Genomic DNA, 26,899 nt, shown 5'->3' on the forward strand with positions numbered 1-26,899 from the left:
CTGGGATGAAATAATTCACATAGACCATCTCCACACTTCATTTAGAACATCTGTCCTGTAGACAGAGGAAGCTGGTAGAGAGGAAGGTAACCAAAGCCACAGAGAGACATGCAATACCGCTCTGTTTGACCATTAAGAGGCAGGCAGGGAGACAGAAGGAGGGTTATTAACGTTCCCATCTTCCATCTGGGCTGATAGAGGGCCTCTCAGACAGCAGGTGAAGAGGTTGTTGGGTAATTTGTCTGAGAGAGGGAGAGGAGGGAAGTCAGTGGTTAGGGATTTTAGCAATTGCCAGTAATTCCCTTGGTTAAATGCACTCTAAATGTGTCTACCTGAATTGTTCCCTTGTTCACCCCGCCTGCTCTTTTACATTAAACCTACCTTGGACTACTGGTTGATTGGGATTAACAACTTCAAAAAATAATACTATATTCCCCTTTTTTACTTGAAAGTAGAGAGCACAAGATGCCAATTTCAGTTTAAAACAACATACCTAAATTACATTTACAGTAGTTATCTGAACATGAACAGATGGAGAAAGAGTTTGGGGGAGAAAACGTGTATGAGAGTGATAATGATGATGACGACTGATAAGAACAGTAAGAAAAAAAAGTCAGAGAAGTGTATGTGGGTGCAGACTGGTTTCTGTTTTCTGGTGACTTCATAAGCGGTTACCAAATAATGACCTGGGGAGCTTTCATAGCCTCTCTGGTAGCACCGCTCATCTGTGCCTTATTAATGCAGCCTTCTCACTTACCAGTAGGTAATAAATGCCTGCTATCCACTTCTCCTCTTTTATTTATTTAAGTTGTACATCCATTTTTTGAATGCATTTATTTTTTTTCTAAGCTTTTTGATTTTCTCTCTGCCGTTTGTTCTGCCTTGTTGATCTTAGTGTCACTTGGCCAGCATTTGACAGAAAAAGCCCCGATCGGTTGTAAACACAGACAAAAAGTGTTGTGGACACTAGTAGGAAATGAAGTGCTATCACTGTAAGAGGGGATTATTTTGAGAAGTAAAGCCTTATCGGAACAGGTGATGTAAGAATTTAATGTGATTCACTCGGACAGTTCCAGCTCACTGGAAGAATGTAGCATGTGATGGATGGATCCTCCTCTCTTCTCTCAACAGGCGGTTTGGCACATAACTCCCTAAACTCTATAATATCTTTTAGCCATCCAGCTATTTCTCTCTCCTCCTCCTGTTATGTGTTTGAAATAGCCTCTCACCATAGAAATAACATTGACATATCATAATGGTGAGTATGTAATCCCCCCTCTCCTTACCACAGTGCAAACAGTTTCATTTTGGAAAGATGGCAGATGGAAGGTTCTTCCACACTAGGCTGCCATTAAGAGAAATAATCATAGAGTGAAGAGCACTTGAGGCTCCTGTGATGTAATGCTGGTGTTAGGTGAGTTGTAGTTGACACTAAGCTGGACACGGGAGTGACTATATTGGATATTGTTTTGGAAAGATATATCCTTTATATTGGCCTATTACTCATACTCCTAATAGTCCCTGTTTAACTCAAAATGTTCAAGTCATTCAACTTAGTAGATTTACTGGGAACCTGTAAAACATTTAGAAAAAGCACTTGACAATTTAAGGGTTTTTATCTCTTTCAATATCCTTCCTGGGCACTTTTTAAAACATTATGGCTGTGATGTCGGAAAGGAAACTTTCCAAATCCAGAGGAATGAAAAATAGAATCAAATAAAAAGTCCCCCCTTATAAATCTTTCAACCCTGTCAGCATGTACTCATAGATAAATACACACATAAAAAATTATTTAATAGGGACAAGCATAGATTAGTAGCAAAACAAATTAAGTCGTGTGCCGATGAAGGCGCATGTACCTTACAGTAAAGTTAGTAATTTGGGCTGTAACTTTTGGGAGAGCATTCATATTTTAAACAAAATTTTATAACATTCCGTAATATCCAAATGTTTTTTGGCTTGTTTTATGTGTTTATCACGGAATAAAAACATCAGGTCAATCTTGGAAACAGAGTCCACTACCAGTATCCCCGCCAGAACTCTGATGAATGTGACACACTCTGCCTGGTGTCGGTGATATCTGTGTTTTAGAGCACCTGGTTTTTCTTTGGGAGAGAAAAAGGGGAAAGAAAGGGGTCAAGAACAATTAAAGGCCAATCAAGTGTTTAACGAAGCCTCGGCAGCGGTGTTAAAACCTGCTGGACTGCACTTCATTTTCACTTTGTTTTTTTTTTTTTATTAGGTGTGAAATCTCCTGGCCCGTCACCGACTCTCGAGGGCTCGGTCCAAAACCTGGAGCTGAAGTTCTGCAGCCGTGCGACGGTGAAATGCGCCTCAGGAACCGTGGGAGCTGTAAAAGTGTGTGCCAGGACCCCAGGTGTGTGCAGCTGTGCCCTGTTAAAACTTTACTGCCTGTGTAGGAGGGAGAGAGTGAGACCGACTAGACTCTTCTTTTACTTTCTTTAACTTATACTTTTACACACTCCACTCTGTCTTTCTCTCTCCCTCTATTTCAATCTTTATCTTGATTTCTTTCCAGCTGTGTGATTCAGTTGCTGTTTTCTCCTGGGGCGCTGTCATTGGGCTCTGGCCATGTCTTTGATGGCAAGGATGTTATTGGAGCTAGTGTCATAGCACCGAGTTCACAAGGTCAAACTGCACATATGATGTCAGAAGGATTATAAGATCTATTGCAGCTGTCAATATACAAATACAAAGAAATAGAAGCATATGCAATTAATTTTAAAATTAACATCTATAGGGGATGTATAAAATAATGTACACATAAGGAGTTTGAGGTAACTAATCGCTGCAAACACAGCTAGGAGGTATTAGGTTCTAATTAGTAATACTGTTTTGTTAACGTGCAGCTTACTGTACATGTCTACCATATTTCTGTTCAGTTTTACCTTGATTCGGCTGGTTTGGCTGTTTTCAAGACTGTCTCCATGACGAATCAAACATTTCAGCGTTTTTATCACCAAGTCACCTGCAGTTTTTACATGGATGATATGATGTCTTCTGATTGTCGCATGTTGCTTTGAAGAGCCAAATTGCTACTTGACAGAATACTTAAAAAACGGACAAATTCTGCGGTTATTGCGTTTGGCACAAATTGTCTCGGATTATTTTGTCTCCTCCTTTAGTCCTTCTTTTAGACATTAAAACACATCTTACATATGGCAACTTACATACTTGTACAGTCAAAAAAAGGCTGTTGCAGCATAAGGAACTCAGTAATTACTGTAATTCAGTGTCTTCACTTTTCTTTCTCTACATTTTCTTGCATCTGTAAGTACAGTGTGGGGGGCTGGACTTTGAAAATGCCTTTTATTCAAGTCACAAAGTGATTCAAATGAAGTGGATATTTTTGAATCCGTCAGGCATTCAAGACTAGCCTTTTTTAGATACATTTTTTATATCCCCTTGGCCACATTTCAGGTCTTTCTAATTTTAAATTATTTTGGTAACTGAGGAATTTGCAATGTCTATTTCAAGCTTCAACTCCTATCTCTTAGGTTCAGGAGAGGGGGTTAAGGAGAAGCTAGTTCCTCTGATCCAAGGCCCATCTGACACCAAAGAACTTCATATGAGCCGCTGGCTTAATGAGATCCGCAAGCCTGAATCTCTTCTGGCCCCTGACCTGCTGGCGTTTTCTGTTCAGGTCCCTCAGCAAGGAGACGATTGCAGGAACTCAGGTAAGAGCTGTTGAAATGTTTTAAGTACATGCATTGCAGTTTCTCCTCTCTTCTCCTCTCTTTTTCCACTGCATTCATCAGAGTACATTCCTTGGTGGTACAGTTTCCTACTCAAGCTGTGTAGTTTTTTAAAATCACAAATCACAACCTCGCTTTGATATATCAGTTTTTTAGCTCATTTTCCTGACATGGTTGTGGTGTTTGGATTCGTGACAGGCACTGGTAGTCCATATTCCATCTCAATTATTGGTGATCTAATGCAAGTTTCTCGGTTTGTTTAGGTCGTCATATTTTCCTTCCTCCCATAATGTCACGCAGTGCCCCCTTTCACTTATTTGTTTAGTAAAGCCGATAAGTGTTTTCCACTCCAGTGTTCTTGAGGCAGGGTTGGCAACTCGGCGCCTCTTTACAGGCAGCAAGAGTTCTCTAAACAGCAGTTAGTCTCTGTCAGCGCTGGGCTGAGCTGGCTAACAACAGCTAACCACTCGAGGATTGCTGCTGAAGGCTGCACTGATGTCAGGTTGCAGTTTTTGATTGCATCCTCAGACCAGAGATTATATTTCTGGTATTTGTGTGAGAGTATGTGGGTGTATGCTTGTATAATCAGAGGGAGGGGTGTTGGATTATTCAGTAGCTCTTCCAAAAGAGCTACAAAGGGCTATAGTGCTTGATTTAGTAAGTTGGATAATTTAATGACTACAGCTCGGTGTGTGTCATGTATCTATAGCAGTAGTCAAGTACTGTACGTCCTCATCCTTACAGTTTGGTCTCCAGTGTTCTTTTAAGCTGAAATTGCTCGTGTAATGCTTTCTTCTGTTAAGGGGGCCATGAATATCAGTATGTCATCACTAAACTCTCATCCCCTCCTGCAACCGCAGCTAGTCCTCCGATCGGGCAGCCCTATTGGGCTCCCAAAGAAGATTGATACGTTTGGAAGTGGATGTACTCGACAGTCTCTCCTATGTCATGGCCTTCAGCTGGTCCCAGGTCTCTAAAAGCCCACAAAAGGTGACTTCTCTCAAAGTACATTCTGGGCTGCTGTCCCACCAACCCCCTCCTGCCAAACAACAGATACTGGAGAAGCCTGGGGTGACAATGTAAAACAATACACCTGCAGTATTTGTCTTCAGAGTTGCCTTCAGACTCACAACTGTACATCACTTTTAATACAGGGCTGCAGAGATTCATCGTACGGCCTTGACTTACGTAAACCCCCAAACGGGGTCCTGAATCACATCAGGCCCCTGAGCCTTAAACATGTCAGCGCTGAGATGGAGATAGAGCTGGCCTCAGGCTCTTTCAGACTGTGAAGGGAAGATACAGCTGTAGCTTAAGGTGTAGTGAAGTAAGAAGATAAGTATGGTTTAGAGACAGTGGATTTGGGAGGTCATCCCTAACCAGGAATTCCATTGCTGTTTGAATGTCACCTAGTCAATCACTATCCTATTGCTTGTGAACAGAGCATCAGGACACTGCTATAAATTGAGAATGTAAAGCAGGGAAAAGCTTACATTTCATAGGCAACTCCGAGTTTGATAAATGTCAGGACAGTCATTGAATAAATTTTCCTGAACGTTACAATGACATAAGAGTAGATTTTAAAAGCAACGTTATATTTCTGACAATAGGTTGTTTCACCCTTTACAACCTCACAGTCATAGATAAATATTTTTAGGAACTCTGGTAAATTCTATTTAGTGCACAGCCTCAGACTATTACTTTGATTTAGAGAGCATATTATTTCAGCAAAGCAATGGCTCATAAAGACAGTACATATTTTTGAATATTAAAACCTGATCTGAACACAAACCAGAAGACCAAAAGGAAGCAAAAAGAGGGGGAGAGAAGATGAAGGTGAAGGGGAGGTGGAGGGGGGGCTGACTCCCAGAAGCACTGGATATATCTCCAGCAGATGTGGAGCAGTGGAGGCCTGCACTCCTTCTCATCACTGCCTCGGTACTCTCTTTTTTCCCCCTGCTTCTGTCTTTAATGTTCTTTGTTTCTTGCTTTTTTGGTTGCTTTCATGCTTTATTTCTCACTCTGTCTGCATCTTGTCTCTATCTTTTGGTTTATTATAATCTCACATCTAACATGCACTTTCTTTCTCTTCCTCTTTTCCCCTCTATATCCATACACCTCTGTGCCTTTGTTTAGAGATGTTAATGTATCATTGGCTTGTGACGGATGCAAAAGAAGAAACCTTAGTGAACGAAGGCGATTTAAACATTAACTTCTTTGTATTTTAATTTTAAACCACTGAGACACACACACACACACACACACACACACACACACAGACACACACACACACACACAGAGTACTTCTGCCAGAAATCTCTCTTTTATCTGCAATATACCTGTCAATAGAGTCAAAGCTGGAGACAGCAGTGTGGTTTGACAGTAACAATTTCACCAGACTGGAACATTTCTCACTCTCTCTTCATGTGTATGTGTGTTTTGTCAAACATGCTTCTGAGGGAAGAGTTTGCAACGTTAGTGTGTGCGCACACAGGCATTTTTGGGTGTCTACTTATAGGTCTGTGTATTGTATAGCGGTCGGGCTTACATCAAAGCTTTTGGTCAGTCCACATGTCCCATGTCCCCGCTGTCATCCAGAGGGTGACTGGGAGCCTGTTAGAGCAGCGTTAATGGAATGATGGATGCAACGCCTCATTCAGCCAGAGATGAAAGGTGGAGTAGCACCACTCTAAATGCGCTGCACCCTTTGCTCCCATAGGACCGTCTCAGAGGCTCAACATTTTGTGATCATGACATTTCTGAATTGTTGGAGCACTTGGCCTTGGCATCAAACACATTTTATTCGTCCCATGTGGCTCTGTTGATTCCATTTAGCAAATTCTTAAAGCGGGATCATTATACATCGAGTGTAGGACTGGGGTAGGGGAGTCAGAAAAAAGCTAACTTCTTACACCATAGACATACTGAAAACATTAAGATATAATGAGCCACAATCGACTTTTATATTCTATTTTACATTTGATTAGTCGCTTCTGGTTTTTGTAGAGATGCAACACAAAGCACAGCAGTGCTGTGGGATCTGTCCGCCCAATTCTCAAAGCACAATATTTATTTAAGGAAGAAGGGGGGAGCTTGTTTGTAATCGGGATCAAGCTACCAGTGTGCAGTCAGTGAAGTGTTTGAATATATACTCTCATGACATGGTAGTTGTGTAAGCATATATCTTGATTTGTATTTTTATGTTTTGGTGTATATGATTGACTTATAAGTCAAGAGAAGCCTTGCCATCAGTGTTTCCCCACTGGCCATTTATGTGTGATCTCTGTGTTGTCTCATTTCTTAGTAGATATGACAGGCTCTGGAAATCACCAGCACTTTACTTATGGATCCTTTAATTCGTCCCAGAAGCCATTTCCTCCATGTCTTACATTTTCCCCTTTTTTTATAGCTCAGAAAGGCCCAAAACTCTGAGGTCACTTCTGATTCAACATATTTGGTCTCATGGACAGTTAAATTCTATATTAACAGCCAATCACACAATAACTGAATTTGTTGACCAGCATTTTAATGGCAACTTTGACACATGTTTTAATCTTTATTCTATCTCTGTCACTCTTTCTCACTCTTTCATGCAAAGTTAATTCACTAAGGAGATGAGTTGCTTTCAAATATGGCCAATGACATCTGTTTTCTGTCTAATTGTTTACCAGCGAATTAAAACGAAATTCCAATTTACTTAGAAAATGAAGAGAGGGGAGTTGGGGTTGGGTGGCTAGGGGTGGTGGTTGGAGGGAGTCCCTATACACTTGTAGAAACTAGAAACCGCATATCCAGACTAATGTGTTTTCATTTAACGGGGTTGAGGTTGGAACATTCTAATAAATTAAACACAATTAAAGGCGTGGGTTTTAATGCAGAAGAACTAAGCAGTGCTGCTTTGAAATATCCTCTTTTATGGATCCAAAGGCTTATAGCAATTTCATATCTTGCCATTAACCCTTTGCGTTACAATGTGACAGTCCCAGATGATTTCTCCTAATTGAGCGATTGTTCCAGATGGACCCAACAACGATTCGATTTTTTGGCAGCTGCAGAGTATCACTATAGCCAACTATTCTCACCCTTTTTCTTTTTCCTTTTCTCCCCTACATGATTCATGTGTAGGCTGTGATATGACACAACGGATAATGAGAAATCAATGCCATTATTGAACAGCATGAAATACCAACGTAAGGAATTAGAGAGACAGAGAGGCAGCTATAGAAGGAGTCGTACTTGTGCAGCTCAGCGGGTAAGTTAGTTGCTTTTAAGTCACAGCAGACAGCAATTCAGGGTTGGCAGGCTGGATCAGAAGGGCACAGGTCTCCCACATGGGCCCAGCTGAGAGCCAGGGACATGTCATCCTTCACTAGCACACTCCGGCACTGATGTCTGTATTCCTTAACTGGTATTATATCTATAAATTATTTGTGAATTTAATCAGAGTAGAACAGTGCTTTAAGGATCACTAGGACTAGAAATCCTTGGCCATGTCACTCATAATGACCTCCAGTGCTACACTGAGTGTAAATTATCAGTGCTACTCTAGATCATTTTGATCCCCGGACAGTGGCTGGCTGGCTGACTATCCTTTTTGGCTTGGTCTTGGGCTTGTCACTGCTGATGGATGGGAAAGACTAAGGGGGCCTTGGACGAGGCCAGTGTGAAGGAGTAGAGGGAGTAGAGGGCTAGAGGGCGTGTGAGGAGCTGGGGTTTATGCTGAACTTCGGGGCGAGCGGCAGCCTGCAGGTGTTCCCCCCCCCCCGACCCTCCACCACCGTGACTTGCACCAGAGGAGGAGGGAAGGTTGGGTCGGGTGGGCTTTATGATCATAGAGAAGACAAAAAGAGAGAGAGAGAGAGAGTGAGGGATAGCATGTGTTTTCCCCAGGCACGCCAGCAGCTGCGAGACAATGATTTATGCTTTTCTCAGAACTCTGGGATCTCAAAATGTTACATTTAATCAAGCACACTGAGAGCAGAGCAAATGTTAAAGATGTTCCCTATAAAGCCCTCCAGTTTTGATCTCTTTACCATACCATGGGAGCTGTGGGAATAGGGGAACAAAGTGATCTTTAATCTTAATTTAAACATATTGGAGGGAATTATGAAAGCTACATGGAATTAATCCTTGGAGAATGCCCCAAGCACTGTAATACTAAACATATTTAGTTCCCTAATAGATATTAAAGCTGTTTTCTTCTCAATTACTGTTTGTACATTACAGATGGAAGGAAGAAAATTAGAGTTAGATGTTAATGTAGAATTTAGTCCACTCTTCAAAACTGATGCACAGTGTTACACTGTAATATACTTATTATGAAGTTATTATAGGAAAATAAAATATGTTCCCATTGGCAGTTAGTGTCAATACTTCCAAACTCTTTTACATGCAGACAGAAATTCATCAGTGCAGATTTGATGTATTATATATACATTACACACATTAAGGTATCTTGTTTATATAATGACATATCCATGCTGTCGTGTGTGTGTGTGTGTGTGTGCATGCATGTGTGCGTGTGTGTCCTGAGAGACCTGTCCACAGCAGTCAGAGACAGGTGGGATCTTACAGTACTCCAAGTCTGTAGACCCAAAGACTAATGAGAGCAGGTGGGAATGAAGCGCCACCTGACTTTGATCTGACCATTTCACTCAAACACACACACACACTACACTCACTTGGTAGTGCATGCACACGCGCAAGCATGCATACATAGAAACACTTGCCACACATGCTCTCTTTTCTGAAACCGTAGCCTTTGAATGGGTTTCACCGTAGATGGGGTGTGAATTTTGGGATCTCCCTTGGTAGCCTCCTCCATTACAATCTTTCAAAGGCCTGCCGTACTTTCATACGTCAATCTATCATGCTCTTTTTCCCTCCTTTGCATGTGTTCACTCACTCCATTGAGTGTTAAATCAACAGTCTGGCTTTGTCTTAGGCAGCGGTGTGATGGCTTTAAGCTGCTGGCTTGAACTTTCTCTGGCTGATAGACCAACAGTAGACAAAATGGTACTAAAAATACATGTATTTTACGTCCATATGAGAAAACACAAGAGGCAATTTATTCTGTAAAGTGATGTGACCAGCTTTGTAGCTGTTGGGACCTGACCAAAACTTCATTTGACATGATATTAAATGCCTGAGAGAACTACTTCTCTGGAAGTATATATGCAGAAGTGTAAATATATATATGCAGAAAGTGCACATTTGCTTTTCAAGTGCTTTTAAAGTGCAGTTTAAAATTTATTCTCCAGGTTTTGCAGCATATAGCCTAAAATTGGCCCACTCAATTTTAGATTTAATTTAGGTCCATGAAAATAGACCATCATAGGCTGTTCAATTTGTTTATTTGTTTAAGTACCCTGTAACTTCCTCAACAATCTGTTTAATCTTCAAGACAACCCCTCTCATCATGTCTCGTCAGTCAGCGTGTGTGAAGCAGAGCAGGTAATGTGGAGATTAGACCCGAGGGAACCCACTCAGAGCTGGCTATTGAGGTCAATCACGGCCCATTACTGAAACTGTTCATCTGTGAAGTGTTGGGCTACTTAGGCCACTCTCACATTGCTTAAAGTCTGGCTGGAGTGTGATGCTGAGGGGCAGGGGGCAGAGATTGGGGACAACGTACATGGGGATAAGAGCTGATACTGAGGCTAGAGCTGGGGTTGGGTTGGAGTGTGGCTTGGGCTAGAGCTGCTGTTCAGGCTAGCCTCCACTCTTACATGATATCACAGCTCACATGTGGCTATTTTGCACCAGCCACTTTACATCAGTCCCAATCATTTGCAGATTCAAAATGGACAGAAGTTGTGGTTCATGCTGAGTAGATGAAGGTAAATGATACTTAATTGATCCCTGTGGGGAAGTTGGTCAACAGCACAGTAAAAGAGTACACCAAAACAGAAAATGAGAAATAAAAATAACTCGGACAGCCAGGTAGTCTAGAACATACCATAATACAGCCAAAATTACACAAACAACACCAGAACAAAAAATGTAAACTGTTATCAATGAAAAAAATCATTTCTAAGCACGATAATAATACTAATAACAGTTTTAGTCATATAGCACTTTTTAAAGCATGAAGTCACAGGAAAACACAGTGAGGCTAAAACAATAATAAAATATAATATAAATTATATTACATGACATACATGATAACAATAAAGATATAAAATCAATTCAGAAATAAAATATAATTAAATTGGCAAAGGGAAGGAAACAGAGAAAAATAGAATAAAATAAAATTGCAACGATTTAAGGGCTCTGGTTGGAACATATCTTCTGTTCAAAACGTTGACATAAGTAAGGCCACAATGTTAAAGACATTAAAAGAACACTTAAAGACACAGGTTTCTAGGATTTAAGAACTGGAGGGATGTGGTCTCTCCTCCTGCAGCAGTCTTAAGTACTTGTAAATGTGCAAAAAAAAGTAATGTAATGTGCAATAGTATTCCTACTGTAGGAAGACCGTCAAAAGACCATGACAGTAATCCTGTCTAGTTGACACAATAGCATGCATGACTCTCTGGCTGTTAGCAGAAGAGCATGTCATGAAGCGAGGAGATGTTAACATTTAGTATTGCTCAGTGTAGGACAGGGCTGGAGCTGCAGAAACCCAGGACTAACTTCAGCTTAGGGGAACACGGTGGTAAAACTGAAGGCTTTTCTGGAGTTAGCTGTCAGTGTAATGCAGCACGGTGGTGTGTAAGTGAGTGAGAGAGATTTAGCCTTTGAGTGTGAAGAGGGGTCATTCTAGGTCACTGCTTTTTCACTTCTAAAAGTTGTCGTCTAGGAAGGGCTGGGTCAAAGGGAGAGAGAGGTAATTAGCCTTTTTCACCGTGTGAAAGTGGAGACGATATTAGCTCATCAGTTTCATTAAGATGATCTGTGTAGAGACCCAATGACTGCCTTTAATGGCTATAAGAGGGTCACTTTTATCACATTTGCTGTGAATTTAATCTCCAATACTAATACAGATAAACGTTTTCATTCAGGTTGTTAACTAAAAGTTTTCCATCCACATCGGATACCAAAACAACAGAAAAAATTCCTAAATCATCATGCTCATGCTCACTCAGAGCGGGATATTTGTGACAGCAGCTGTATGCCAGCTCACATGAGTCATACGTTGCATTTTGAAAAGCTTTCATTGTATCCAAACTTGAAAACGTTTGAAGAAGTTCTCAGGGGTCAAAAAGGCCAGCATAGCGTGGATGGAAGACCTTTTATATTTTTTGCATCAGAATAGCAGTTCTATGATGTTTGGTGTTTGGCAACAGATGAGTAGCATCTCATTTAATGTTGAGTTTTATGTTCTATTCACACTGAGACAACACTTCAAGTAATTGTATTTCTACAGCTTTCCCTGCATTTCTCTTTTTCCTCTTTGTGGGGGTGAGGGAAATGCTTGCCCTTGGCTACTCAGCAGCTGGAAAATAGAGATCTAGCTTGTCAGCTACTGGGCGTAATGTAATTCCCAGGGCACCCTGATTCATTTCCCACAAAGGTGCAATTAATTTTAATGTTTGTCAGTGAGATATTCAGTGTAGAGCCTGACACAAGTCCACAAAAGAGTCCCCCCAGTTCTATACACTCCCACCATTTCAAATTCCCATGCGACTGCAGTTATTACAATGAGTAATTACGAGTTAAGCTCTTTAGAAAGAGAGTAAAAGCACTATAGTTTCCCTAACTCCCCAGCTGTATCCTGTGAGATTCTTACTGCACCATTCTGAAGTTAAGAGGAAAGAGGAACAGGTAATTGGTGTAGTTTTCACTGTTTTTAAAACAGAAACATCTTGCACATGTTGTGTATGTGCTGTGTTTGGGAGTGGGTATGCTGGCTGTTTGCTAAAGTGGACCGCAGTAATCCCTGGTTCAATGTGTAGCGTACAAACTGTTTACTCTTTATCCAGTTCTGGGTTGAGTAGCAGAGGTGGGGGAGGTCAATTTAGTTAACCTTATCTAATTGAATGTTGTCACTGGATCAAAGGTCGCCACATTCCACACAGTCAGATCACACATCACACAACACAATCAAAACAATTGGCTTCCCCGGATCACCTAATCAGGGGCTTGGGGTTTTATTCTCACAAATTAGAGGGGATAATGTCCAGACTGACTGCGGAGGGCCAGAAGACTGTCTTTAGTTATGCGCATTTGGATTAGTTACCATTTGGCTACAGCACTTTTACAGCACTTTAGTTGTACTGGTATATTCTCACATCAAACGGTTAGAATATAAGCGTTCTAAATGTTACTTAACCATTATTTACGTTGATAAAGTAATTGTGTGGATTTTGATGGGCTTGAGAGAACAATATTTAATGAGAAATGAATTAGAAACCTCTTTTTTTCTCATTATCATCTTATTGTCGTTGATGATGTTTTCAGTATCTTCTCTTCTGCTTCATGATGAACTGGACAGATGCGCTGATGCAACTAGCTGTGGTTGCCCTTTGACAGAAAATTTACTTGTCTAAATCTTTCCCATCTTTGCTTACAGAGACAAATATTAATTAGTGGTGGCTCTCTGTTCATCACACCCCTTAGTTTATTAGTTTCGCTGACTGTCTGCGAGCCATGCTTCTGTCTTTCATCTCTCATTATTGCTGTTCCAGCTATGAGTGAGATCAACCACCACCTCCTCACATTATTAGAAGTTGGTTACTTATTCATACTCTGCCAGTTCTAAAGTCACATACAGGCTAACCAGAGTTCAGAAGGATGCCGAATAGGCCTAGCAAAGCAGTATTGAAGCAAGCTGACTGGAGCTCTGTGCCGGTAGCCAAACCAATATGTGTCTCGCCGCTTGAGTGCCCATCAGAAAACACACGGTGGGCGTGGGAAGGGGATGAGAGCCCATTAGCTTCTTCACAGCTCAGCTGCCGCGGCGCGCCTCCTCCCTCGTACCGTGCCCTCCCCTCGTCTCTTCTCCCATTCCTCCTACACTCCCCTCCTGTTCTGCCCTCCACACACACTTTCCCAGGCTATGCTGTGGCCCAAATCAGTCTGTATGCACACACAGTGGACAAATTTTTACCACACGGAACTGCAGCAGCACCAGCTCTTCAAAAGACAAAAAGGGGAAATATTAAAAGTTAGTGGGCAAAGTGCAGTCCCACATAAAGCAGCAGTGGTGAGGATGAAAAGATGAAAAGGGGGTTGGGGGGGCTGAAATGCAATCTTGGGGTCAGAAGGGGGAAAAAATGATATTCTTCTGATGCTGATGTGGAGATTATTACTGGAGCGCTGTATTGAGATGTAATTTATTAAGCTAATGGTGGTTGTGGGGTTGTGGTGTAGATTTGGGTGGGACAGTTGTGGCGGTGAGAGAGATTTCTCACAAGTCTCAAAGAATAAAAATGGCAAAGTAATTAACAGAATCAGCCAGTAGGAACCAGACTGGGGGGTGGGGGGGGGGGGCGGTCAGTGTGGCTCAGTCAAGAATGGAATGTAACGCAAGCCGCACTTATGTTGAATTCTCCCATATAACTAGCTTATTCTTACACACTCTCATTGACACACAGATGACTCTCAGTAGTACCAATTACAGGGTCTTTGGCCTTGTTCAAGGTTGACTCATGTTCAGAAACTCTGCTGGAGCTAGCAGAGACCGCAGTTTAGAATCATCCGTTTCTGGGAGATAGAAGAGACAGGAAAAACGGGGATTATGCAAGGCTTTGTTTGCATCACCCTGACCCTCTGTTGTTCAAAGTGTATTTCTTTCTTACATCCAAAACCACTGTGATTTGTCCCAGTGACAGACAGACTAAAGAATGGCTTCTCAGAGCCTTCACTCTATCGTCACATATTTATCCCCTAAATATGGAAGCAGTTCCCCCGCCTGAGAGTTCTGTAATTCTTCTCGTTTTGTATGCAGAGCTTTCATTTGTCTTCAGAGTCCCCCTCAGACCACACAGGATCATCTTTGGCGTCACTTCCCATACAAGAACCAAAATCACGTTGGGATGACTAAGTAAATGCAGGTTTAACCAGCTAGCGGCAGTAGAATGACTTGCAGAGGAAATGAAACAGATTTCGAGCTTCAATCTATAACTTTCTGTATGTCCAAACTACAGACAATAATGATGAAATAATAATGATAACTTCAAATTCACTGGTTTCAAGTTTAAACCACAATTGTGGGATTTATAGCCTGCTTGTTTTCTAGCTACAGTTTGCTTTTTAAAAAAAATAAACCTATGCATATGTGACTTTCATGTCACTGGCTGTCAGCAGTTGAACTGTATAAGCTTTGACTTTTAACAATGTTACCGGCCAGGGGAGGGGAATGTTGCCAAACAAAGGTTTTTTTCCGTCACCCTCAGCTGTAGGATTAGACTGATTGGTCTTTATGGACCACAGTGTGAATAAGGTGAGACTTTCATAAAATTCCTGTTAATCCTTCATCGAGGATACTGAGGGTAGTAGGGTCATATGCCTTCAGAATTCCAATCAAACATGGACCAGCCTTTCATTTATATTAATTATAAACAGACATATGCACATACTCACATACAGTCTGAGGATGATGTCACTGTTGTTGAAAATAATGCTAATACAGTCACACCAAAAACCTTGTCAACATACTGTATTTATAGGAAAATATAAAGTGTTATGTCTTTGTATATTTTAAAATGCCATTTATTATTTTTCCAAATTTTTACTTTGCTCTTGCTTTTTTGATGAACGTCTATATTTGGCAAGCAATATGCTATAATTCACTTTTCTTTTTTGCTTTACTACAAAGTCATTTTAAACATGTTTGCTTTAAGTTTCTGCATTGCATCAAGTGCTCCATTTCTTACACAACTGTCAGATTGTTCTTAAGTAAGAAAAATACCTCAAATGGATTTAAATTGCCCTAAACCTTTTGCTTGTTTAATTTTTATGCTAAAGTACTTTTTGAAGATAAATGCTATATATTAATCTGTCTGCATACGGCTCTCACTATGACACTTTTTCCACTATGCATCAGGCTATAACATTATAAGGTGTCTAACTCACATCACAGTAATCATTGACATTGTTTATATTGAAAACAACAACATTTAAATTGATTATGTCAAAGTTTGAAATTACTATCATATGTCCTTGCTCCTTAAATGTCTTATTGCTCCTTAATGGCTTATGATTTGCTTTCACTGAAAGTCTCAGTGATGATTTCTACATATTAATCTCTTTGTATTTGATGATTTGGCCTCCAATTTTTTATTAGCCACAACTCTCTGTTTTATTTTTTCATTTTCACTTAATTGCAGTTCATATCCCTGCAAACAAACTCAAATGAACAGATGCACACATCAGTGGACTTTGTCATCACAACCTTTTAACTTTGTACCTAGTAGTTAGTTTTTAATGTGTGATCTTCCTGATGTTTATTATGTTTATTTGGTTGTATGAAAGGTGCTGTAAGGTACGCTACGGACATTTTTGTCTGTACTGAACTATACGTGGGTCCACATTTATCCATGTAAGTGATAGCTTTACATATTGCAGGCTACAGCTTTTTGTGTGCTGTATATGTTTTTAGTCATACAGTTTAAGTTGATAGATGGCAGAAAGGCTGGCAGACATACAAATTGAAGCAGAGGATTTAACAAGTCAATAAACAAAAATGCAGGCATTTGACTTTTGTTTTTGTTCTTAGTTCTGATCTTTGCATTTGTTTTGGGCTGTATTTGTTCCTTTTTTGGAAAGGCTTGCAACGCTAGCATGATCTGTACAGCAACATGTACAGGTTATGTGCAAAGGAAAATAGGCATGTGGTTGGACAGACGGGCAGTGAGTAGTTTCAGAGAAACAAGAACTTTATATATTGTATTGAATGATAGATTTATTGATGTTAATGCTAACCTCCACTCTATGCTACCCTTGGTGTCAGAGTGTGATTGAGGTGCTTTAGCTCAGTTCTCATCCATAATGGCTGGAGGAAGTGGGTGCTCAGTATCCTGGTTCATGTCAACCTGTCCACTCTGCTGTCCACTGCTGACCCGGGACAGAAGGGGTCAGCCCCCGATGATACTCCTCCCTGTTGTTTTACTTTCTGTTTTTCTGTACAGTGGTTATGTTCATAATTGGCAAGATGTGACAGGAATTAGAAAACAAATACTGGAAGTGAATAGAAACACTTTTATTGTATCTTTCTTTTATTTGCTTTCTTCTCTCCACTCTTTCTCTCTCTCTCTCTCTCTCTCTCACACACACACACACAAACACACACACACACACTCTCTCTCTCTCTCTCTTTCCTCCTCTCGCTCTCTCTCTCTAAGCACCAGCAGTGCAGACCTGTAAGTGGTGTTTATTTGTCAGTGATTTAGTGTGTCCTTCTGCACTCAGAGTGGAGTAAACAGACTACAGGTACAGATCCCTGTACTGGTCTACCCCGCCCCTGCCCCCCCTCTCCTCCATCACTCTCTCTGCTCTTTACTTGGCTCATCACACCCCTTTGCCCTCCATCTGTGACTCTCTGCTCTTCTTCCCCTTTTCCACCCTCCTCCCATGCTCTTCTTCTCCCTGAACCCTCAGAACTGATCCCAGTCTCTTACCCTCCACCCTCTCACCCCACTTAACCTTCATTCACTCTCCTGCCAGGTTGGGCAGGAATGTTAATGGAAGTTGTCAATGAGAACAGAGGTGATTGGGAGCTCCATCCAGGGCAGACTCCAGTGACAGAGGTTCTGGCCCAGAGAGAGTTATGGTCTCTTAGGTGAGGAGAGCATCCTACTCCCTCGGCCCCTCAGCTTCTCCTGGAAACCTGAGCCTTAGGGTTTCTGAAGGCCAGGCAAGGCCTTGTGACTGGTCATCTTCAACTCAACTAAACTTTTATGGCCAGTTGTCATCCTCTGACTCTGAGCACTCCTTGTTTTTGTTCTGTTTCTCTTCTTTTTTTCTCTCTCTCTCTCTCTCTCACCTTATATAGCTTAGAGATGGGCCCAAACAAGCATAGTCCAAAATTTATTTTCATAAGTCAGATGCTGATGGCAATTTTACACAAAATGAAGCTTGCTAATTTGTAGCTTCTCCAACTCTGTTTACCTCTCTCTCTAACCTTGTGCCTTTACTCTAACCTGGGTTTCATATGTATCACTTACTCTCTAGCCTTATCGGCAGCATCAGAATTTTGGGGTTACTCATGCCCTTTGCTTCTCTGGGGTTTCTTTTATTTTCACAGGAAGAGAAATAATAAGGCCTAAAAAGACCATTGCCCCCCAAAAAATGTCATGGCTCATAAACATATTTTTTGACATCTAGATCTTTGTGAGATCAGAGAGCGAGAACGAGGGAGACGAAGATGGCGACACACCTACCTAACGACACACTTATTACAGAAATTAATAAGGAAAACATTTTTGCCATGAAATCTGATCCGGTGTTTTGAAAGCTGTGGCTAATGTGTCTCTATACCCACTGTGTGTATTAGCTTAATCAGCTTTTAGACTGCATAAACTGTCTGGACTGGGAGGGTGTTTTGACACTCAGCCTGGGGGCTACATATTTGCTTCTGTGAGACTGATCTCCACAGCCAAGGTGTAGACTTTGCTCCGGGGCCCTCGGAACTCAGAGCCCCTTGTCAGCTCCGTGGTTGACAACACCATTAGGGGCTTTCTTCTCTGGTATGCCTGGGAAAGACGGTCAAGGCCTATGACATAAGATTTATACAGTATGAATGTATGAGCTCTTGCACCACAGTGGTTTAGCGTACGAGTGTGTGGATATCATATTAGTTTGTGTTGATGTATTTTAGACCGATGTGAACTGTGGGTCGAGTGGGAGCTGTTCTGGTATCAAGATGTTCCTGATACAGTTTCTAGCACTTTCTGTCCTGCTGGGGGAAAAAGGCGTGAAACCCCCTGAATTAGGAGGCACACCGGCCAGTAACCAGCAGGCAGCTAATTTATCTGATTGAAGGTGAGATGAAAGCAGTGGGGTGCACTTTAAGCTCCCTGCTGTTGTGTGACTGTGTGTGCGCTTATGTGTGTGCATGAAGAATGGGAAGTATGTATGTATTATGTACCCATGTCTAGAACTGTACGTTAAACTTCCACAGATGGTTAGCGTTTCTGCTGCGCTCCCGTTGGTCACCAGCAGCCAGAAGCTCCCGTCTCTCCTGTCTGTGTGGGCATGCAATCTACTTTGTCTTTCAAGAGAATGAGTAAAGATTAAGCTTACATACATCACACACAGACTATATGTAATATATACACAAATGCATACAAGAAAACACACAAACCTTTACCCCACAAAAGAAAAACAGCCGCAGGATGAAACTTCAACTCTAGCCTCTGTCAACCCCTTGCAGCACGGAAGTAGTTAAGGGTCATTACAGCATCAAGCCTCTCCCAGAGGAGAGGAGGTTTTGAGGGGTAGTGTGTGTTTGCCAGGAAGGACACACAGGATGATTGGGAAGAATTGCATAAATCCAAAAAATCTGGGATTTTGCAGAGCATCTGTAACTGCTGACTAACCATGACAGTGCATTACAGTGTCTCTGAGTGTGGATGTATGAATGAGTATGACTCGTACATGATCATGAAATTTAGAGTTTAATCTCTGTTTCATTATCTTTCAGTTTAGGAAAGATTTTCGTCTGCCCTGAGATTTTGCAATTTATGAAAATGTGGGTGAATATCTCACCGATCCACAGCATCCTGAGATGTTGAAACAACCTTAGTCATATTTAACAATGAAAATCAAAATTATAGTGGAGATAGTGAGTGTATTTGAGTAGAGAAGGGGGGGTAGGGGGGGAGTTGTGACAGACAGCATGAGGGGAGGAAGGGAGACTGCTGATTGACTGCTGAATGAGTCTGCTCTGTTTAAAGTGTCACTATGAGGTCTGGTTTTTGGACAGGCAGAAGATCTCTGGCCAGGTGCAGACACTAAATCCAGTCTGCTTCTCCACACAGGGAGATAGATGACTTGATGTCTACATGTGTGGTGCTCTGCATTCAGTAGACCAGAACACACAGGGGCCTGTTACCTCATACAGAAAATTCAATATGACTCAATGCTTACTCAGTGAATACGATCTACGAGATATGAGTAAGAGATTTTAGGCAACATAGATGCAAATTCTTCATTATCCATCATAATCCATTATGTTTCCCACAATGAGTTGATCCTGTTGTCAGTCCTTCTCATTCCTTCTTGTGTTAGGATAGAACATGTGTGAAAAGTGCATGTTGCTTGTTGGTGACCAGTCATGTTGTATTTTATCCGTTCATAAATTGTTTTGCACCAACAAATATTTCTGTCAACCATATAGTTTGAAGATTTTGTGGGAAACACCACCTCTAGTGGATTTGTTGGAAATGCATTGGGTGGATAACCGTTGGTTGACCCCCACCCTGGTCACTATTACACTGGAGCATAAGTTAGAAATATTACGCTGTTTCAGTATAAGTTATAGGCTTTTTCTCCTTTATCCTTGCTATATCAACACATTGATCTAATTCTCATTTTCTCTCTGATTAATCGCCATGTTTTGTGACTGCACTATTGTCCTCTTGGTGCACTTTGCATATTTTTCACATGCTGTCACTTTACCGCTTCTTACAAATCATTAAAACTCAAACGGAGAAGTCTTTTATCTATGTAGACATGTGCTAATGCTGAGTTTTGTTGTGGTGAAAATCTTGGAGCGTAACAGTCTGCACAAAAACCATTGTGTTTCGGCGCATGTGTGTCTGTGTGTACTTTCTGATGCAAGTGGGTGTCCGGGGTTTGTGTGCCTTTTTGTTGCTGAACTTGGCGGCTCTTGTTAAGTTCTCCAACATTACAGGATCATTGAATCACTCTCACCCTTTCACCTCCATCTGCTTCTGACAGACAGGCACCCTGCCTGTATGAGACAGGGTCTAAACGGGCGAAGCAGCATAGCGACGTGTGACAATCCTGAAAGGGTGGAAGGTCCCTTTAGTGAACTAATAAGCCAGGCTAATCTGTAAGCCCTGTGATGGCCAACACTCTCCCACCACCTCTGCCACCTCCAATGTGTTGGCGGCAGCATTTCAGCACCACTGCCTCCGGATCCCTCTTAGCCTCTGAGCCAGTCAGTCGCCCTGTCAGTCCAATCTGCCCAGTTCGTCAGTTTTGTTTAAGAGGCTCTTTAATGCCCGTTGATTAAGGTGTCAAAGGTCACACCATCATGCTTTTCCACAACATGTAGGGGGGCGTAAGGTGGGATGGTGGAGAGGAGGGGGTGTGCAATGGTGTGATAAGAAGCAGACGGGGGAGGCTCACCAAAGGGACCTTATCACCAAGTCACATGGTGGATTTATGACTCTATAGTCTCTACTCTATCCCTAAGCAAAAACACTCCACTCCACTACAGGTTTGATACAATAATGATACAAAAACTTGCTCTTCATCCTTAAAAAAGAGGAAAATGAAATTTATAATTTTCATAGAAAGCCAACCCAGTTTAGCCAGTAAGCCCAGTTTAGGTCAAACTATGTAATCTTCATAGAAATCATAGCCATGGCTCTCAGTAAACGATCTCAAAACAAACCAAGAAAGATCCCTGCCATGACAGGTAGGTCTGCCCGCTGTCGTCTAGTCCTCTAGCCTTGTAAACCTCTAACCTTTGATGGTCTGTCATTGTAGCCCCTGCAGTGACAAGCTTACACTGCTGTTCACACCTCTTTTATCAGCCACCAGTTCTTCTCTGCTATCAGAAACCCTCACAGGAGCTTCCTCTGTGGCCACAGGGAAGCTAGAGAGGCTACAGAGCTCGGAGCCAGAGGCACACCGTGTCCAAGAGAGAGGCATATCTGCCAAATGAGTTTATTTGTATAGATTTAGAATCATATATCATATGGTTAGATTTAAGTTAGTTCAATACATGTATTAAATTATAATTTTAGAATTGAAGTGTTACTATGATCTGTGCTGCCTGCCTAAATCCAGTGTAATCTAGTGTAATCCAGGGAAATGAGATGAACAAACCTTTTTTGAAAGGAAGATGCCTTATCATGACATCCAACAGATCCCCTCAGCTGGTGCCCACACAGTAGGTGGTAGGGTGAACATGTGGGCACAGAGCAGCCTGAAAGAGAGCTACCAGGGTATCAGGGATGTAGAGGATTATCTCAGAACATTGCTGAACCCCCTACTGCTATCCAAGGTGTGAACATGGGGTCACCCGTGCCAAGGGAGGGAAAGAACAGCACAGAACAGCAGGGTACTGGAGACGGTTGTCAGACAGACAGACAATGGTTAGATGGTCTTACTCCACTAGCTGGTTGACAGTCTGGGTAGTGGACTCGTACTGCTGTTTTTGAAAGCATAAAATGAAATAGGACAGAAGAAAAACTGTGCTTTATAAATAAAATGTATTATCATTTATTAAAATTGAATGAACCAGATGAAATAAGTTGTTGAAAAAAACGCAGTGCAGAGTGTTATTTTGTTGCAGTGTATTGTAAGGTGCTCTCATGTATTTAAATAAATTACAAAATTTTCAAAATACCTTTCAATTCAAACATTTCAGTTGTCAAGTATTTATTTTGAGGCTGCTGGAAAATAGCTGATCCTGGCTCCTTTAAATAGGTATACAGAACACATCATGCCATACCTGTGAAACTTTTTCCATGTGGAAGTCTGCACATACACACACAAATGAGATACAATGGACACATTAAAATGGAACTAATGTGAAACCACTGCAGCAAGCTGCCACTGAGTTAAAATGCAACACTTTATGGACAATGGACAAATTTGGTCTTGAAACAGCGGCTTAATAAACACCATTTGGAACTTGAAAAGAGTGCGGCATCGTGGCTGTTTGTGGTCTCCACTTTAATGCATGTGAGTAATTACTAGCAGCTTTTGAAGTGAGCACACAAAAATGTTGCAGAAAACCCAATTACTGAATGGGGATTGGAGGGGGAGAGATATACAGAGGAGAATTAAAGGGCTAGAGGATTGTTTTGATCCGGTTTGCTTTGTTTTTGTACTAGTGTTAAATTATTAATCACTCTGATGTTAAAAGTTGTTTTACAGGTGTTCATTTTTGGTTATTTTTTCCCAGTTAAGGTTTTCACAGATACTATAAAAATAGAAATCAGGCTTCTCTGACTCAGTATTGCTCTGAGCCTCTCGTGTGTTGGCACGATTGGCCTTATACTGAATTGTTTATTGCCCATGCTTTGTCAGGATGACACAGCATTGGGTGGAGTGAGTGTGTACTGAATTCGGTTGGAATTGGTTGCGGTTTGGTAGCAAGTACTACAGTAATACTAGGCTTTATATGAGTGTGTGTTTCTGCTGTGCCACATGTGTTGCACTGGTCACTGGGCTCCTCATCTTTGTGGTTTGCCCTTCGCAGGCTGCCATTTAAACAGTCAGGCAGAGAGAAAAACAGTATGAGGCAGAGAGACATGTTAAGCATTGAGGAGTTCAGTATGGGGTATTAAGACAGACAAACAGGCCATGGCTTAGACATCTGGGCTGGCAGAATATCACACACATAGAAACTGGGAGTTGAACAGTGTGTGGCAGAGATGGTAGGAACCAGGGCAGAATGTTTGAAAGAAAAGCATACAGACAGTAAACAGAGTGTAACAGGGATAGCTTTGTTGTGAAATGGGATTTTAAGTTTCCCATTAACAATTTTTCCATTAGTGTCTCCTAGAAATATTCTGTTTCAGTACTGTTATTTATTTGCCTTTTATGTAGTAGCCAGGTAGCCATATCGACATATTTCAGCACAGCAGCTTACACATTTCAGTTAGGAAAATTCTCTCTTTCCGACAGCTGCCTCAGGGTCTTTCCGCAGGTCATTGTCCAGTATCATCCTCCGTCACACCTGACAGCGTAACATCACCTACTGTAGGTTACAACATTCCCTCCTCTAATTTCTCAGTGAGTCACACCTCTATTCCTCTCCCATTAGTCCTTGACTGCTTTCCTTTAGACTTTTTTTCAGTATCTAATTTCCTGTCAAACTGTATATTCCCTCCTTATTTCTATCATAGTACAGCACTGCTCTGATGACGCAGTACTATTAATCTTTTCTATCTGCTTCAGGTCTTCTAATATCGCAACTGACAGAGCTGAATTTGTTTTTGTCTGCAAATTTCCAGCCTGAAGCTCCACAGCGTGAGATACTTGTGAATGAAACAGACTGTAACAGGTAGACTGATATGGCTGTTTAAGGATCGATGATGCTAATAATGAAATGTCACAAATGTGTCTCCTCATGAATAGTTGGCATCGATCAGGCTAAAACAAGTGATTTAGACTTGCAGGAAACAGTAAGAAATTCAGGAGAAGAATATGAAAATGCTCTTGCATGAGGCCCACTGTGTGTGATAGCCCACAGACGTGACCATTGTGGTTGTCACCAATGACAACTACAATGGTCATTGACTGTCCGTGTGGTCATACAAACTTGTGGTACAGAGAGCAATAGTACAGACATCTTCCTCTGCAGTGTATGCAGGACCCAGCAGCTCGCTGTAGCAGTAAAACATCCAGGCCTGTTTAAGGAACGGGTCACTGCAGAGACACCAGGGCGCCTCCCTCTGGGACCTGTGGTTTTACTGGGACAGCTCCTTGGGAGGCCAATAGTTCTTGTTTGTGTTTGTGTGTGTGTGTTTGTGTGTGTGTATACATCTGTGTTTCTATGCACCACCATTCAAAGGACAGCGCTGGCAGACAGGCTTTAATATTTTTAGTACACTATCTAAATGAAGATTTGATTGTTTGGTCTGGTTCGCTAGAATGCTGGTCAGTATTTGAAGAGTATAAAGGTCAGAGTGTTGTTATTTGTTAGGTTTTTTGGAAATGATGATTCTGTTTACTATTTCAATCAACCATTAACTTTTTAGCTTACAGGTGAGAATAAGTTGGGTGGTCTTTAAATGGACTTCTCTTATTTAAGCAGTCTGGTTTTGTTTGACACTCGGTGGCCTTAATCTTTCGTGTTATTTCCTGCTCTCTGCAGTTGTATATATGCCTCAACTGTCCTAAATTCTTTTCAGACATCCTTCTTTCTACTTTCCTTTTTATTTTTCTTAACCCCCAATTCCCCCCCCCCCCCCCCCCCCCCCCCACCCCATTCTCTCATTCTTTGACACTCTGACTTTGCTCCTGCCTTATCTTTTTTTCTCTCTATCTCTCCTCCACCTATACTCCCTCCTCCTTCAACCCCCACCCCCATATTCCCTTTTCCCTTCTCTCTCTGTTAGTTCTTTATGAGGAAGCCTCTCTGACCTTTGTTAGAGTTACATCACTGCCCCCTTGTGGTGTGCTGTTCATAATGTGGTGCCCCCCACCACCACCACCACCACTGTCTGCTTGATGGAGGACCACCCCCCTGGGCACGACAACTATATCAAGTAAATTATCCTGGGATTCATTGTGCAGTATAAAGAAACAGAGCAAAGCAAGTAATCTCTGGTGTTTTATTTAACACTTATTTTAAGTGGACCAGGTTTGGATGACACACACAGGTCTGTATGACCTTGCAAAGGTAGTCAGGAGTTCAGGAGTTTGCTGCAGACTCACTTTAAAATAAGTCATTAAACATGGATTTGAGGGTGTAATTTTAAAGCAGCTTATTAATACATGATTCCTAGGTCTTAGTTCAACAACATTTATCAGAACATTGTTGTGACCCGGCCATGGACACAGCCTTGATTATTATCTCTGTAAATGATGTGATTTACAAAACAAAATCATGTCTTGATGATGAGGACATAGTACATACATACATAGTAGGCAAGTGGACCAAATCAATATTAGTGTGAATGAAAAGAATTGAATTGTTAATAAGTGTGTGATCATTCTCTTCCATATGTTAAACATGCTTTATTTCTCACTGGCACTTTGTCATATGAAACTTTTAGATTAGTGTTTTCCTTTTGAGGAAATGTAATAATGTAATGCACAATGTAATAATCTGAAGGGAGTTCAACAGTAGTATACACAACAGGAAGGGAGAGGGCCAGAAGTCTAGTGTTGTTTTTATTTTATTATTTATTTATTTTTCTTAGAAATAGCCATGATCATACCCAGTTACTTTCCAAATGGAACTGACTTTCGCCCAGGCGAGTACACACAGGCGCATATAAATATTCAAGATGGTTGTGTGAAATACTCTCATAAACACATCTAGCCTCGGCTGTGCGCATGTGTTTGTGTGTATGTGTGCTCGTGCAAAATGTTGTGTAAATGCTGCAAAGCAGAAGGAATGTGGCCATTCAGAGGTCCTCTCCTCTCCAAATAAATATTTGGTGATGACAATATCGGAGATATGTTAAACACGAGGAGGGTAATTTTCTATTCAAATAAACCTCCGCTCTGGTGGTGGTGAGGGGGGCACAGATGTGTCTGTGTTTCTGACATGCTGGAAAGAAAGAGAGAATGATGGAGAGAGAGATAAAGACTTGCTGATATATAGAGAGAAATAAGTAAAACTCTGTAGTGATATTGACAGTGTTTGTCATTTTATTTGTTTACGGTCATGCATAGTTTTATAAGGCTGCTGGAGGGTGAAGGGAGCTGATGGTAACAGAGCCAGTCTCATAAGAGTAAATGGCTATACTGCATCTACATACTCCTTCACTGGTCAGCTGTTTGTGACTCCCTTTGCATGATTTTGCTACTGTCATTCAGTACACTACAATAAGTAGTGTACTGAATGACCTTGTGATCTTTGTTTTGATTTATGTATTATTTTTATATGTTATTATGATATATCCTGGTGGATTTCCTTCCATGCCTCACCACTCTCTAACTGCCTATTGTATTCTACAAAGTGCATAATAGCTGCTTTGACTAGAACATAGAGTGCCTTACATAGCTGCCAACATTTAGCTAGCATTTAGCACTGCTCAATGCTTTATTGTAGAAATTTCATGTAATCTAATGGTGCATAAGTAATTAAAGAGAAATATGAAGGGGAGAAGAAGAAATTCTGTCAGATGATGGGTGAGGCTTTCGGGTGTTGTCAACAGTCTCCTCTGAGTTCAGGTGTAACTTTATGAACTCTGATTCAGATCTGTCTCCTCCAGTACGTCTCTTACATATTAGACTGATTAAGATGAGGCGGTGTATTTTGAACTGTGGCTTTTGCTCTATAAATTAGTTCCTTGTGAACAATGGCTCATTTTTATGTAACTTTATTTAATTAAATTGATATTCCTCTATGAGATTAAAGA

The 26,899-nt window shown here is 41.3% G+C and overlaps 1 protein-coding gene across 7 annotated transcripts in view; it reads left to right on the top strand.

The window, feature by feature from the left end:
* LOC121904923 (vacuolar protein sorting-associated protein 13B-like) overlaps positions 1-26,899 on the top strand; it is a 342,443-nt gene that overhangs the window by 93,011 nt on the left and 222,533 nt on the right. For all 7 annotated transcript variants that reach the window (XM_042422732.1, XM_042422733.1, XM_042422734.1 and 4 more), the window contains 2 exons: positions 2,243-2,377; positions 3,519-3,698. In XM_042422732.1, the coding sequence (XP_042278666.1) occupies positions 2,243-2,377; positions 3,519-3,698 (315 nt within the window). The remainder of the gene's footprint in view (positions 1-2,242; positions 2,378-3,518; positions 3,699-26,899) is intronic.

The sequence above is a fragment of the Thunnus maccoyii genome, chromosome 10 (assembly GCF_910596095.1).
Source record: "Thunnus maccoyii chromosome 10, fThuMac1.1, whole genome shotgun sequence".
Taxonomy (NCBI): Eukaryota; Metazoa; Chordata; class Actinopteri; order Scombriformes; family Scombridae; genus Thunnus; species Thunnus maccoyii.